The 14,437-nt window shown below is 39.4% G+C and overlaps 2 protein-coding genes across 2 annotated transcripts in view; one reads left to right on the top strand and one right to left on the bottom strand.

Annotated features, from left to right (window-relative positions):
• Nucleotides 1–2,683, top strand: part of Fhip1b (FHF complex subunit HOOK interacting protein 1B) — a 32,342-nt gene extending 29,659 nt beyond the window's left edge. The window contains exon 12 of the mRNA XM_074084665.1: nt 1,667–2,683. Coding sequence (XP_073940766.1) covers nt 1,667–1,689 — 23 coding nt within the window. The 3' untranslated portion in view covers nt 1,690–2,683. The remainder of the gene's footprint in view (nt 1–1,666) is intronic.
• A 1,632-nt stretch (nt 2,684–4,315) lies between these two features.
• On the bottom strand, nt 4,316–5,276 carry Or52w1 (olfactory receptor family 52 subfamily W member 1). Its single transcript, XM_020184840.2, is given in 2 exon segments — nt 4,316–4,510; nt 4,512–5,276. Coding segments are annotated over 2 exon segments (960 nt in total).
• Between the last annotated feature and the right edge of the window lie 9,161 nt (nt 5,277–14,437).

Raw genomic sequence — 14,437 nt, 5'->3', positions numbered from 1 at the left:
TACATGCATGGGCCGCCATGCTTGACTTAACATATTATTACTAATGGGTGGGTTATAAGTGCAGTGGAAAGCAGGTTTGTGTGTAGGAGAGTACCATGCTGAGGAGTGACAATGTAGAAGGTATGAGTCTGATTAGGATAATGTTGCTTTAGTAACTTAGGAGAATTTCCAAGAATCTAGAATTACCCACATAAATTTGAGGATAATTTTCTTTACTCCTTGTCTTAAGTTGATTTGTGTGTGGTGGTTTCTCTACTACTCCTGCTCTTATCTGTTACCTCCCTTGTGTCTTTGTCTAGAAATCCCAACTTAAGAGTTTTTCTGGAGAGGAGTGGTTCTTCTCCACTCTAGAGAGCCTTTCTAGTAGCCATTTTTTCCTCGTATAGGGCCACTTTGGCTCAGAATAGAGCTATTTTGCAGAGCTGGCTATCATCAGCTGCCTGAGGTGGTATCATTGTGGGGTCACAGAGAAGAAGTATTCTACAGTGATGGGAAAGAGTTGTTATCAAGGAAAATTTCCTAAAGGAGATATAATTGGTCTTGGGGAAGGTAGGTCTTCTTAGTGCTAAATGTATGGGTGCCAGGACTCTGAACAAATTGTTGACAGTGGGGTTGGTCCTGTTTTCCAGGAGAGGAATTAATATCAAATATTTATTGGACTCTTCTGTGCTAAGATCTATGCCTGATACTGAATGTATTATGTTATGTAATCCTTTTATGAACCTCTTGAAGTAGGTACTATTATTGTCTCATTTTATATATGAAGAAAAGACTCAGAAAGATAAGGCTCAGAAAAGTTAAATAATTATCCCAAGGTATATGGTAAATTAATAAGGGATCTAGAATTTAAATCTAAGTCTGCTATGTTCTGGCTTTAACCATTAAATTTCCTTTTGGTGAAAAGAGAATTCAACATGTTCCTTCTCATTTTAGTGTATGGTAGGGGAGGTACACAGTAAATGGGAAGTAAATGAGAAGAAAATGGGAAGGATGAGAGAGAAGCCACAACAGACCACATCAGAAACCTCAGATTTCTTAAGACAAGTGAAACCACTTCTGTTTCCTCCTCCTGTTCTTTAGTGCTCTTTTTTGGGGGGTGGGGGCAGTGCTGGGGCTATCTAGTATAGCACAGGGTCTTACACATACCATGCTCTACCACTGAGCTACATCCCCAGCCCTCTCACCTTTTTTAAAGATAGGATCTTACTAAGTAGCACAGGCTGGCCTTGAACTCACTATTAGCCCAGGCTGGCCTGAAGATTCTCTTCTGCCTCCTAAGTGCTGGGATTACAGGCATGCCCCACCATACCCTGCATAGAACAGTTTTTATTTGGTTGACAAGGAAAGGTTATCTAGTGTAGTTGGTGGCCTCTATTCTTTCCAGGAAGGAATTCTGAGTGAGGGAGACAGACAAATATAGAGCAAGGAAGAGACGTATAAAAGGACAAGAGATAGAGATGTGAGGTAAAACTGACAGGCAGTGCAAGGAGGCAGAGATGTAAAGGTAGAGACAACAAGAGTGACTGATAGAGGCAGAGGCAGAGAATGACACACATACAGATGACAAGGGAAGCCCCAAATGAGAAGGGAGTAGATGGGGTAGATGCAGGAATGGTGGGTTATTAGTGAAATAAGATATAAGTCTGTCTTTCCTTTTGGCTCATAGAGTCTGAGACTGAAAGCTTCTGAAGAAAGACAGATGACAACTGAGACTTGGATGCAGTTGGTGAGCCCCAAAACAGGGCTGTTTGGGCTATATCTTGCTGGGGTTTACTTCTATTAATATTCTGGGGTCTCCTTGGCAAAGAGGCGCTGATCACCTTGGAAGGTGACCTGTATGGAGAGCATGAGGAGAACATGAGATTCTCTACACAAACCTCTTGGGCAGTAAAGAATATGTTGACAGTAAAGACTTTAGAGTGATACAGAGCCCTAACAAATCTCTTCACTTCTCAGGCTACAGGAATAATCATATAAGTTGACACCTTACTTGAAACTTTTTGGGACAGATGTATTAGAAATGAGAATTTTTCAGATTATGAAAAGGGAACATAGTACATATATGTTAAATACCCCAGTGATACTCAGGGCAGTGCCCTGTAATTAAACATACTGACATTTTCTTCAATAAAATGTGCAAATATTTATACTAAATGAGATGAAGACTATACATAGGATCACAATGATTGAGTTTAGAATTTGAGCCAAAGTTATGAAAGAAAACTATTGTTTCTTCAGAGATTTTTAAATTTTAAATTGTGGGTTATGAACTGTGGGTATATAGTTAATTTTTCTCAGGTTATTATGAAGAATGAGGGAGTGTGGGAATGCTTTCTTGACATATCACCTGTTAGGTATGTATGCAACCTCAATTCAAAACATAATATAAATGTCAAGAGTGTAGTTTTGACTTGAAGGAAGAAAGTTCTTACAATGGACAATGCATAATTTTGGAGCCAGCTACCTTGGAATTGTGCGCAACCAAGGGTTGAAGGTGCCTTAGAAGAGTCTTCCTGCGGTGGAAGGGTGTCCAAATTCATTGCTTATGAACGTTGCACATGATTCAATGTATCGGAGGGAAAAGGCAAAAAGTGATGGGTGTGTACGTATGTGTGACATGGTAAAATTGCACAGGAATTTATAATGTAATAAATATCTTAACTGCATATGTGTTCACATCTCAATTATTTTCTCAGAATATGTTTATTAAACAAGAATCACTAAGAAAAGATAAAAATTCATGACATTCAGATTAGTGTTTTGTTACAGTTATCCACAAAAATCACTGCTGGAGAGCTTTTAAATTCAGAACTTCATGAAAAAAGTTAGTCTTGAGAATGACTGAACTCACAGTTGTGTTGATTGTAGATTGTAGATGTTCTCCTCATTCACTTGGATTCATTGTGAAAATCCCTGAAAATCATGCAGATCTTTCAAGCTGTCTCTTCAGTTCCTTGTTTAGAAGGAATGCATGAGACCCACTTGGCCCTAGAGGTGGCATCATCTCTGCCTTTTCAGGTCTATAATTGTAGACCTGAAAGAATCTGTAACTGAAAGAAATCTCACCTCTTTTATGTGGTGTCCCATGGTGCTTGGTCCTGCAGAATGAGCTGGGATGCTTCCGGCTGCAGGTCTCCATGGCTAACACAGACAGTGATCTGAATTATGGTAATTTTTTTGGAGAACTTGGGTCTGCCTGTGTAGACTGCAGCTTTCTCTGACCTCTTACAATGATTCCCTGCCTTCTATATGAGATTATACTAATTTTGAACATGCTGGTGTGAAAGACCTTTTGTTTTACAGTCCATTATGTAGTCTTAGCTTAAAATGAATCCCTAATTAAGCAACACCATGACACTTCCTGTTTAATACCTCTGTGCCCTGGCAGCTGCAGCAGTGTGAAATATTCCTATTTCATCATTGCACCAACATGTTTTTTTAGTGACATGGACCAGGTCAGAAGTTCTGATGGGGATTTTATTAGGAGAGTTTACTTTCTTGACTGAAGAACACAAAAGGGCAGTAGACAAGAGATCATGGTGACTTGACCTCAGCCAAGGAGGTAATGTGGTTACAATAACTTTCAAGAAATCATGGTGACTTGACTTCAGGCAAGATGGTAATGTGGTTACAGCAGTTTTCTGGGATGTCAACATTTTTTTCACTTGGGCTCCTAATTCCTGAAGTTGCAGGCTCAGGGAAAGAAGTTCCTTAGACTCTGGTGGGAGTGTGGGAAGGAGAACAAGAGGATTGGTTGAATTGGGAATGTCTTAAAACCCATGATCTGGACAAATTGGCACCACAGGACTAGATTCTCAGAAGGTGGAGGATAAGCCTGTACAACTTCTTCTTTGAGAACAGGCTGGAAACAGAATCTGGCTCCAAGAGTAGGGAGGACTTTGATTCCAGACAAGTACCAACAAATTTGACTCCAGAGGCAGTCTACTCTGGCAATCCCAAGTCTCCAAGTTTGGGATCTGTAGAATTGCTTAGGCAGATGTGGTTTAAATAATGGATGTGCAGGCAGTAAAGGGAGATTTCTTTCAGATCTCATGATCTCAACTAGTTCCCTCCTCTTCCTGTTTTCCCTGCATAATAATGTGTAGCCTCCTGCCTCTGCCTCCTCCCAAGCAGGACACATGGCTAGGCTGAAGTCTGTTGATGCCAATATGGGCTTCAAAGCAAATATCTCTTGAGTGGTTAAAATGGTCATGTGCACACAATGAGACAAAGACAACATAACCCACATGTTCAGATTCCAGACTTTGCTCCAAGTGTCCCCCTCTTCTACCTCAAGTCCCCATGGTTATTACTGTTAGAACCGACTTTTTCTGAATGTGAATGTTTCAAGGAGCCTGTCCCTGATCTGCTTGGTGCAGACACCATAGATCAAGGGGTTGAGGGCAGGTGTCAACAGCAAATAGATGTTAGACAGAAGGATGTGCACAGGCTTTGGGACAGTGTGATGCCCAAAGCGGTGTGTGAGGTAGGAGAAGAGATAAGGCACATATTAAGGCAAGAATAACACAGATGTGAGAACTACATGTACCAAAGGCCTTGGCACAAGCCTCCCAGGTCGGCAGCCGAAGCCCAACACAGGCAATGAGCCCATAGGAGCCAGCGATGCCCAGAATATCCACACCTGACACAGCCAGTGAAAGTGCCAGCCCATACAGGTTGTTGACCTGTGTGTTACCCACCACCAGCTCTACCACTGCCATGTGTGCACAGTAGGCATGGTGTATGATCTTGGTCTGGAAGTGCTCACATCATGCTACCAGCAGAGGAAAGGGCACAACAACAACAGCTTTTAGTGCCAGTGCTAAAGATGCATAGCCTACACGGGCTTTAGTAACTAGGATAGGGTAGTGCAGTGGACGCCCTATAGCCACAGCATGATCACAGGCCATGGCCAAAAGTGCACCAGACTCCACGGCAGTCAATACATGTACAAAGAACATCTGGATCAGGCAGGCAGTGTATACCACAGGTTGGAGTCCGAGCTACAACACAGCCAACAACCCTGGGACTATAGATGTTGCTAAGCCCAGGTCTGTGGCTGCTAGTGTGGCCAGGAGTAGAAACATGGGCTGGTGCAGTGTGGGGTCTATCCATATCACTATCAGCAGTGCCCCATTACCCAGCAGGGCCAGCAGATACATGGGCCCAAACACCAGTGTCAGCCAGGCCTGGGCATCCCCTTATCCTGGGATGCCTGTCAGTATGAAGAAAGCTGGGTGTAGCAAGGTGGAGTTGGAGTGTAGAATGTCTACCATGCTGTAGGGGATGAAGCTGTAGGGCTCATGGGGGCATGTTTCCTAACAGGAGGACAAAAAGAGCTTTTAGGGCTGTCACAGTGGCATGAACCCATCCATTGTGTATATATAGGAGTAGTAAAGGACTGGGAACATCACAGGCGTATACCTTTGCTTGGGGGGAGGAAAGTAGAGGTTGGATGGATAATGAAGGTCACAACCTCAGCTAGGATGGGAGAATCCTTTGCTTCTGAAAACCTCCAAGTGCTGTAGAGGAGGGCAGGGGTAGTGGTAGTGAAGAAGAGGTACTAAGGAAGTTGGTGACTGCTGCAGTGGCTAGTACAGCCAGAGCCCTCCAGCTGGAAGTCAGCTGAGGGTAGAGCTGAAGTGAATGATCTCCCTCAGAGTCCAAGTAGTCAGTCTTAGTTTCTGTAGATGAAGAGAAAGCCAGTGTTGGGCAGACTATGGATCATTGAGAGGGACTTCTGGGTCTCAACTTTCTCAACTATAATAGAGATGGGCACATCTAAATGTTTTCTAGCACTAGCATTCTGGGCACCAGCGCTCCAAAAAGCAAGGAGTCAGAGTACGAAAGAGAAATTATAATGGATACAAATGGAACCTGGTGTGAAGCTGGGAGCCTAGAGTGAAAGGAGAAAACTTGGTGGGTTTGGGGGCACAGGGTGCTTACATTATTTTGAATTTGATGCTGGTATAGTAAACTTTAACACCAAATAGATAGTTGAGGTTGGAGCTGAGGAGCAATGGAGATAGAGAGATGGCAGCCAGAAAAGAAACTTCTCTTCTTTGTCTCCTTTCATTCTTCACGGTTTAGAAGTGGATTCCACTAGAGTCTTGTTCCTGGGGTGTCACAGAGGGGAGGTGACAGAGGGAGGAAATGGCACTTCATCCAGAGTAACAGGCATATGGAGAAGCACTTCTGATGTTGGAGGAGGCAGGATGAGTAGATGGATTCTGAAATGTTGAGAGAGGAAGAAACCATAAGCAGAAGGTTTGATTGGAGAAAGATCCTGTACAGTATGTGTTGGCAGCCTTGTCTTCACCTTTACCAGTATCTGTGGGGCTCTTTATGTAGCTGTTCTACCTGCTTCTCTCAGGACCCTTATCCCTCCCACCTGTGCCATATTAACTCTTCCCTGCTCTGCCTCTTTGCTCAAAGCTAATGCACTAAGTAACTCAGCAAGTTAAGTAAAGAGGCAGAGAAGGGGACAAGCAAAGACATTGAGTGGAAAGATCTGGGAAAGAGGAACACTCCCTCTGCAAGGTCTTTGCTGACTTTCTGAGTTTAGGAGAGAAGACCCTACATAATTCTTTATCCTATTGTCTATCCCACTGTACTGTAATTACTGTTCTCATCTGCCCACTAGCGTGAAAGCGTTATGGGCATTTCTTCCTATTAATCACAGTGTCTTCATCGCTTATCGCAATGTCTACCATGCAGTTGGCTATGAATTTATTGCTTTTAACTGTGGGATAGAGCTGCTAGTTCAATAGCTTATGTTATCTAACGTGGGCTACTGTCATTTTAGGAGCCTTAGTTATCCGTGGAGAAGAGAGTTACGTGCTATCAACCACAGACTACTGTCAGTACAGTTCTTTCTATAAAGAGACATCCTTAAAATCACTGTACTATACACAATCACACAAAAACCACAGGGCTTTTGAAAAAACACTTCAAAACTTCATCAGGAACACATTTGAAAAAAATAGAAACCTAATAAAAATGTTGGAATTGTTTTGTACATGTGAAATGGTTAAACGGTTGGAATGTACACAAAGATGATATTTTACCTTGAAAAAGACCTGGAGTTTCCCTTGTGGAAGTGAGTGCTGAAAGCAGCTTGTGAATTTGTTGTGAAGCAGGGAGGGAGACTTACTTGAAATTAAGAGTTTTTAACACCAGATACAGATTGGTGGAGTTCATAACAAGTGGTGAGCTGAGGTGGCTGATAAGTGTTTGGGGTGTGTACATGCTGGGTTTTCCTACTCAGCTCAGTTCACCTGGGTGCAGTTTTCTGTGTTCATATAGTCACTGGAAAATGGAATCGCATATAAGCAAACATGAAATTCACATTATGCTTAGTTCCCTAATATTTGAACAAATTTGCACTTCAAAACCAGCATGATAACAGAACTAATTCAATCTGTTTTGTTCCTGTGCTATTTGGTGAAGATAGAGTGGCACTAACAAGACCCTGCTGCCTTCTAGAAGTTTATAGTCTGGTGGATACAGTGATGTAAACATGCAGGCAGTTGCATTAGCTTGGGTCAGTACAGATCATATGGTAGCCAGAGAAAGTAGACTTACTTTTCCTGGGATTGGTGGAAATGTTCTTTGACTCAAAGTAATGACAGATAGTCCCATGGAGTTTCCTATGTGCATTCACTGCTCTGAGTCCTAAACTCTTGCCAGTTATTCAAGGTGGGTACAAATCTTTCTCCCATTTTACAGACAAAGAAATTAAACTAGAGCTTAAGTAACTTGCCCAAGGTCACACACCAAGTAAATAGCAGAGTTAGGACAATAACTTAGCTTTTGGTTCTATCATACTTGCTCTTAGCCATTACTTTAAGCATTTCAGCTGAGATTTAGCACATGAGTAGAAGTTTTCTATACTATTCCTGAGACAAACAATTTAGGAGACTTTGAGGTTGTCAGGTCATTCCAGTATTGCTAAATGGGAAAGTAGGAAGAGCTATAATTATTGGGCAGTAGATGGTGATCTCTCACAGACTGAGGAAGAAGAGGAAAACTCCAGAAATGGAGCAGTGGTTTGATACCCGTGAAGGAGAGGGTTGGAGAAAAAATGCTTTTGGCCTCAGGAGAAGCTAATGAAACTTTGGACTATCTTAAGTACTTTCTCTGTGGGAAAATGTTGTTTATAAGATAAATCACAGACCTGATGGGTCCAACAAATCCAAAATTGAAGTAATTAAGTTCTTAGAAATTTGCTGTGTTTTGAGTTTCCCAGTTTCCAGTAATCCAAGATACAGTAGGAGATCTATCACTAGAAAATTCTTTGGTTGGTCTCCTAGGCCCAAGAGTGTACTTAAGGAAGCTCTTTGAACACATATTGGGGTCATCTGGCTGGTCTCCCTTCTAGTATTGGCTATTAGAGAAGGGAGTTTGACAATATATGGTGACCTAGTAGGGCTATGTATCCAAGCCTACTTCCCCAAGAAGGAAGGTGAGCTGGGAGAAGGAGAGGAAATTAACTGGACCTCTCTGTTGCTTCTAGACTGGCATGGAAATAGGATTGGGAGGATTCTGTTTAAAGATTGACTCTGATTTTCTCACTTTGGCTAATGCAGCTACCACCAGCATACTCTATATGACAGGATTCTCAAATATCAACTTGTATCCACATGGGCCTCTTTTATGGTTTTCTGTTTTAAATGATCCACGAACATTTATATTCATGGGAATGTATTAGCCATTTACACGGTAGATTACAGATCAGAAATCCTTGGGTCCTAGTAGTGCCATTTAATATTGAATCCTTTTCTTGAAACTTCCTAAGGCAAACTATCAATTGTCAAACCAAAAATCCCAGAGACCCTTCTGTGACTAGTGGTATCATAATAGTTGAGGCCTCACCTTCCCTTAATTTGAGGAGCAGCATAGGGACCCTATAATATCAGTTGGCACTACCCTATGGAAATGCAGAAGAAGCCATGGGGCCAGCACATCCATTCTGTCTTCTTGCTTCATTTTCCTCTGTCCATCTCTCCCTCCAGGTCTTCCATGTGAGGGTCATATTTCATAAAACTTAGGAGCATGGGGAATGCCTAACACCTGGGACAGTAGATGTGCTTGCACTGAGGCTACAGATTTCAGAGAGGAAATAGTCTCCCTCTCCATTGTAGTAGAATCTGGTGGAACTGGAGTTCTGATAAGGATATGGAATAAATCACATCTAGTGTTTATCAACTCTCTTGTGGTATTATCTGCTCTTTCCATCCTCTGCAAAAGGGTCGTTCTTTCTAGCCACATGATCTCCAGAACTGATACCATCTTTGAGCAAATTTAACCAGTGACTCTAGTGCCCTCCTGCATGCTGTGGTAACAGTTGCCATCCTGTCTCCTAGGCAACACTATACCTGTAAGATTGGGTTAGGACCCTGACACCCCCTTAACTTGTCCAATAATTCTTTTCCTTCAATATGAAGCATGGAAAAAGTATTTTTTGACTATTCCACTCTGACAGATATTGACTGAAGAAACCAGTGTTGAAATGGTTTTCCAAAGGTTTTTCTTATGGAGGACAAGTTGTTCCCTGTAAGGATTTTGAGGATTTAGAAGAGTGCTCTTGAAGTGGGATTGAGTTGAGGCCATTTCTCAAGAAATTATTTTCCTGAAGTTCTCTGAGGTACATGATAGTACCTTTATCTTTCCCATCATTACTTCCTTTCCTCTGAGGTCACATTGCATGAGTGACTTTTACAACCAGGGAAAGTAATAAGGTCATTCACAGAATCCAGCAACTATATTATGTAAAGTATACTACTATAACTACACATTTGTGGAAACTTTGTGAGATAATTAGGGTTAATTGAGGTCATTAGGTTGGAACCTTCTAAATGAAATTAAGATTAGTGTCTTTAAAAGAAAAGTTATAGTGAGAGCAAAGTCAGTCTCTGTCACGCTCCCCCTTTTTGGACTTCTCAAGGCTCCAGAACTATGTGAGAGAAATGTCTTTTGTTTAAGCCACCCAGCCTATGGTATTTTGTTATGGCAGTCTGAATGGACATACAAATAACTATTAAGGTCATCTCACTAGGAGCTTGTGGTTTGACTTCTCTCTGTCTCCATAGGAGTATTTTATACCTCACAGCCTTACTCTGGAATATTTCATCAGTCTTATAACCAAATCCCATTGTCTCCAATATGATCTTTGCATCTTAGTTTTTGTCACACTTTTATTTGAAAAGCAGCTAATTGATATAAAGTGCAAAGAATAAGAACATGCACAAATACCAATGCACCCAGAATAGTCAATTATTAATATTTTATTCCACTTGCTTTTAGTTATTTTTTCATTAAGGGGATAAAAATTATGGATAATAATATTCTCTTTTATTCCCTATAATGTGCCATTCTCTTGCCTTGAAGACAGTAATTATCATGAATTTAGAACTTACCCTTTAATTCAGTTTTTAATGCTGTTGCTGGTTGATGCTTTTAATTATTTATACAGAATATTTCCTACTGTATATATGAAATTAATGTTTTTGAGTTCTATTTATTCAGATAAACAGATCTTCATTATCCCTTAAATTGCTACATTTATAGCCATTTATTTTATAGCCTGTGATGATGCCAAATATTTATTTATTAATAAACTTAAATTATTTCTGATTATTTTGCTGTGTGTGCTATTACTGATATCTTTGTACAGGTCTCCCTTTATTAATGAAATTCTTGAGGTATTCTAGATACTAATCCTTTGTTTTATGTCTGAATATAACCTTCCAGTATGTTTTTTTTTTATTTAAGTGTCATTTATCTTACAGAAAATTTGAATTTTAATTAAAAAAACACAACTAGGACCATACTTCTGGTGTTTGTTTCTTATACTTACTTAGCTTATTGTCCCTAATCCTCTCAGCTTTCTTTTCTCCTTGGGTCCTCATCACAACTTCCTTAAAGATAAGTGTATTTGCTTCATTGTGCAAATTTTATGCTACTCACTGTACTCAAAGTATCCTACAGTCCTATTCATACCATGCATAATTTTTGCTTTTTATCTCATTAGGTTGTTTGATCTTTTTAAATCTTTTAAATATATTTTAAAATATAGTTTATTAATTGTTTCTTCCCAAAATGCAAATTTTGTATTTACTATAATAAAAAATAAAGACATATAAAAAATCTCTTCCTATATTGCTCTGTTTCCAACCCTTCCTCCACTCCTATGATAATTTTTGTTAGCATTTTACTATGCATCCTTTCACATGTTCCACATGCTCACAAAAACTTAAAATATAGATATTTAATTTTTAGAGTTTGATATTTTTGGAATTACATAATACATGTTTTCTGCAATTTCCTTGTACTTATTTGACAAATATTTAATGAACACCTACTTTATGGCAGGTACTACACTTATGTGCCTAACAATAATATATGGCAGGCTTACTTTGGGTTAATAGCTATACCTCTAATATATTCTTTTTAAATACACTAGACCCTTGGTATCCACTCATATATAATTCCAAGGAGACTGCCATTGAGGAAAAGCTAAAAATGCTCAGGATACATAGAATTCAGTACTGTACTTCAGATGCTTGGTTCATTTTTCCTATAATGCTTCCTTACTTTTGCAAAAGACATGCTGCTTTTCAACAAATATAAAAAAATTCACTGTATCACTTAAATTAAGCAAATTACATAGTTTTGTTGTTTTTTTTTTTTTGCTTGGCAGGATTGCCATAACTTCTTTGTTGCTTTTTAGGGAGCATATATTCACAAAATTAAGGGGGAGGGGAAGCATTCAGCATATCACACAATAATTTATGCACAACTGACGATAATGATGGATTGATTGAGAGCTTCTCCATACCAGCTGAGCTGCATAATGCATGCATGGGAATTTAAAATTTTGCTTTTAAGTTTTTTGGAATTTATTTCTTTTTGGCTGTGCTTGGTCAAAACTGTAATAAATCTACAAATAAGGTGGGTTTACTATAGTTGTATATCCACAAACACTTTTGTTTATGAGACAATTATATATTCACATACAGTTGTAAGAAATAAGAGAGATCGTATATAACATTTATCTGGTTTTCTCCAGGAGAGACCTTGCAAAACTATAAGCATAGTGTCACAACCAGGATAATAGACATCAATACAGTTAAAATGCATAAATGTTTCAACATCACAAGTATTCTTCTTTTTGCTCTTTTGTAAGCATGCCCACATCCTTCCTTCCCTTCTGTGTTTCCTTTGAGAAGTTATAGGTACCACAAATCACTAGTTGTACAATTGTGCCCCCTCAAGAATGTTGTAGACACAGAACCAACAGTCTATGTTCATTTCAGATTTTGACTCATCATAATTTCCCTTGAGATAATTCAAGCTGCAGTATGTATAAATAGTTCATTCATTGACTACAGAGTGTAGTATTTAGTGGTGTGGATGTACTAGTTTGTTTAACCATTCATTGACTGAAAGACATCTAAGGTGTGTCTAGATTTTGACTACCACTAATAAAAGTTTCTGTGAACAATAGTGTATGAATTTTGTGGAAATGTAAGTTTTGATTTCTCTGAGATAAATGTGCAAGAGTATAATTTATGTTTAGACATTTAATTTTATAAACTAACGAACATTTCCACCACATTCCCAGTTCATTTGTTGGGATCTAATGTTGAATGTCATGGCATTTGGAGATGGAATAGGACCCTCATAAATAGGAGTAGTGCCCTTTTAAATAGACCATAGAGCGCTTCCTCCTGCTTCCCACTATATTATAAAACAAGAAGAAGACAACTAAGTATGAAGCAGGAAGTAAGCCCCCCAGAGACACTGAATCTGTTAATGCTTTGGTCTTGGACTTCCAAGAACTGTGAGAAATAAGTATTTGTTATTAAATCCGTCTAGTCTCTGGTATTTTTTTGTAGCAGTCCAGGTTGACTAAGACACTGCTGTCAAACTGTGTTCTGAGCAGTTATAACATTTATATTCCTATCAACAATTCCTCATCTATATTTATTTTTTCTTATCTTAGTTCAATGGTTAGAACTTCTAGAATGATGTTGAATAAGATTAGCAAGCAACAATATCTTTGTTCTGTTCCTGACCTTGCAGAAAAAGTGTGTTCAGTCTTTCAGAATTAGTGTGATATTAGCTGTGGGATTTTTGTACATGCTCACTGTTAAGTTCTAGTCATTCCCTGTTTCTAAGTTGTTAAGAGTATTAGCTGTGGGGTTTTTCTACATGCTCACTGTTAAGTTCTAGTCATTCCCTGTTTCGAAGTTGTTAAGAGTTTTAGTTATGAAGTGATGTTGGGTCTTGCCAAAAGCTTTTTCCTACTTTAGTTGATATGATTTTATGATTTTTGACCTGTTGATCTAGTGAATTACATTAATTGTTGAATATTGAACCAATCTTCCATACCTAAAATAAACCCCATTTGGTTATGGGGTATAATTATTTTAAGTATTGTTGGATAATGTATTTTTTATTGTATAAATTTTATTTACTTGAAGTAGAGTTGTCAGTCTATGCTTACATTTTTTAAAAACTTTTTATTCATTTATTCACATGTGCATACATTGTTTGGGCCATTTCTCCCCCCACCCCTTGCCCCCTCCCTCTCACCCCACCCCCCTTGCTTCCAGGCAGAACCTGTTCTGCCCTTTTCTCCAATTTTGTTGAAGAGAAGACATAAGCAATAATAAGAGAGTGTTTTTGCTAGTTGAGATAAGGATAGCTATACAGAGAGACTCCTAGCATTGCTTCCATGTACAAGTGTGTTACAACCCAAGTTGATTCATCTCTACCTGACCATTTCATTAGTTCCTGATCCCCTTCCTATACTGACCTCTGTCACTTTAAGATTTCTGTATTAGCTCCTCTGCAGTGGGGATATCAGACCCTTTCATGTTTTGGGTTTCCTACCTATCCCCATACGTCCTGTATGTGCTCTCTTCTTAGCATGTGACCCAAGTCCAACAACACTGCTGTATTTGCCTTAGATCTAAGTCTGCATATAAGAGAGAGCATAAGATTCTTGGTTTTCTGAGCCTGGCTAACCTTGCTCAGAATGATGTTCTCAAGTTCCATGCATTTACTTGAGAATAATAATATTTCATTCTTCATCATGGATGAGTAAAACTCCATTGTGTATAAGAACCACATTTTCATAATCCATTCATCAGTAGTGGGGCATCTTGGTTGTTTCCATAGTTTGGCTACTGTGAATAGCGCTGCAATAAACATGGGTGTGCAGGTCCCACTGGAGTAACCTGTGTTGCATTCCTTTGGGTATATCCCCAGGAGTGGGATTGCTGGATCATATGGCAGATCTATGTTTAGATTTTTAAGAAGCCTCCAAGTTTTTTTCCAGAGTGGTTGCACTAGCTTGCATTCACACCAGCAGTGTATGAGGGTTCCTTTTTCCCCACATCCTCGCTAACACGTGGTGGTGGTGTTTTTG

This window comes from Castor canadensis, chromosome 1, assembly GCF_047511655.1.
Source record: "Castor canadensis chromosome 1, mCasCan1.hap1v2, whole genome shotgun sequence".
NCBI classification, from domain to species: Eukaryota; Metazoa; Chordata; class Mammalia; order Rodentia; family Castoridae; genus Castor; species Castor canadensis.
The sequence above is the reverse complement of the archived record's forward strand: the minus strand, read 5'-3'. Positions and strand labels throughout refer to the sequence as shown.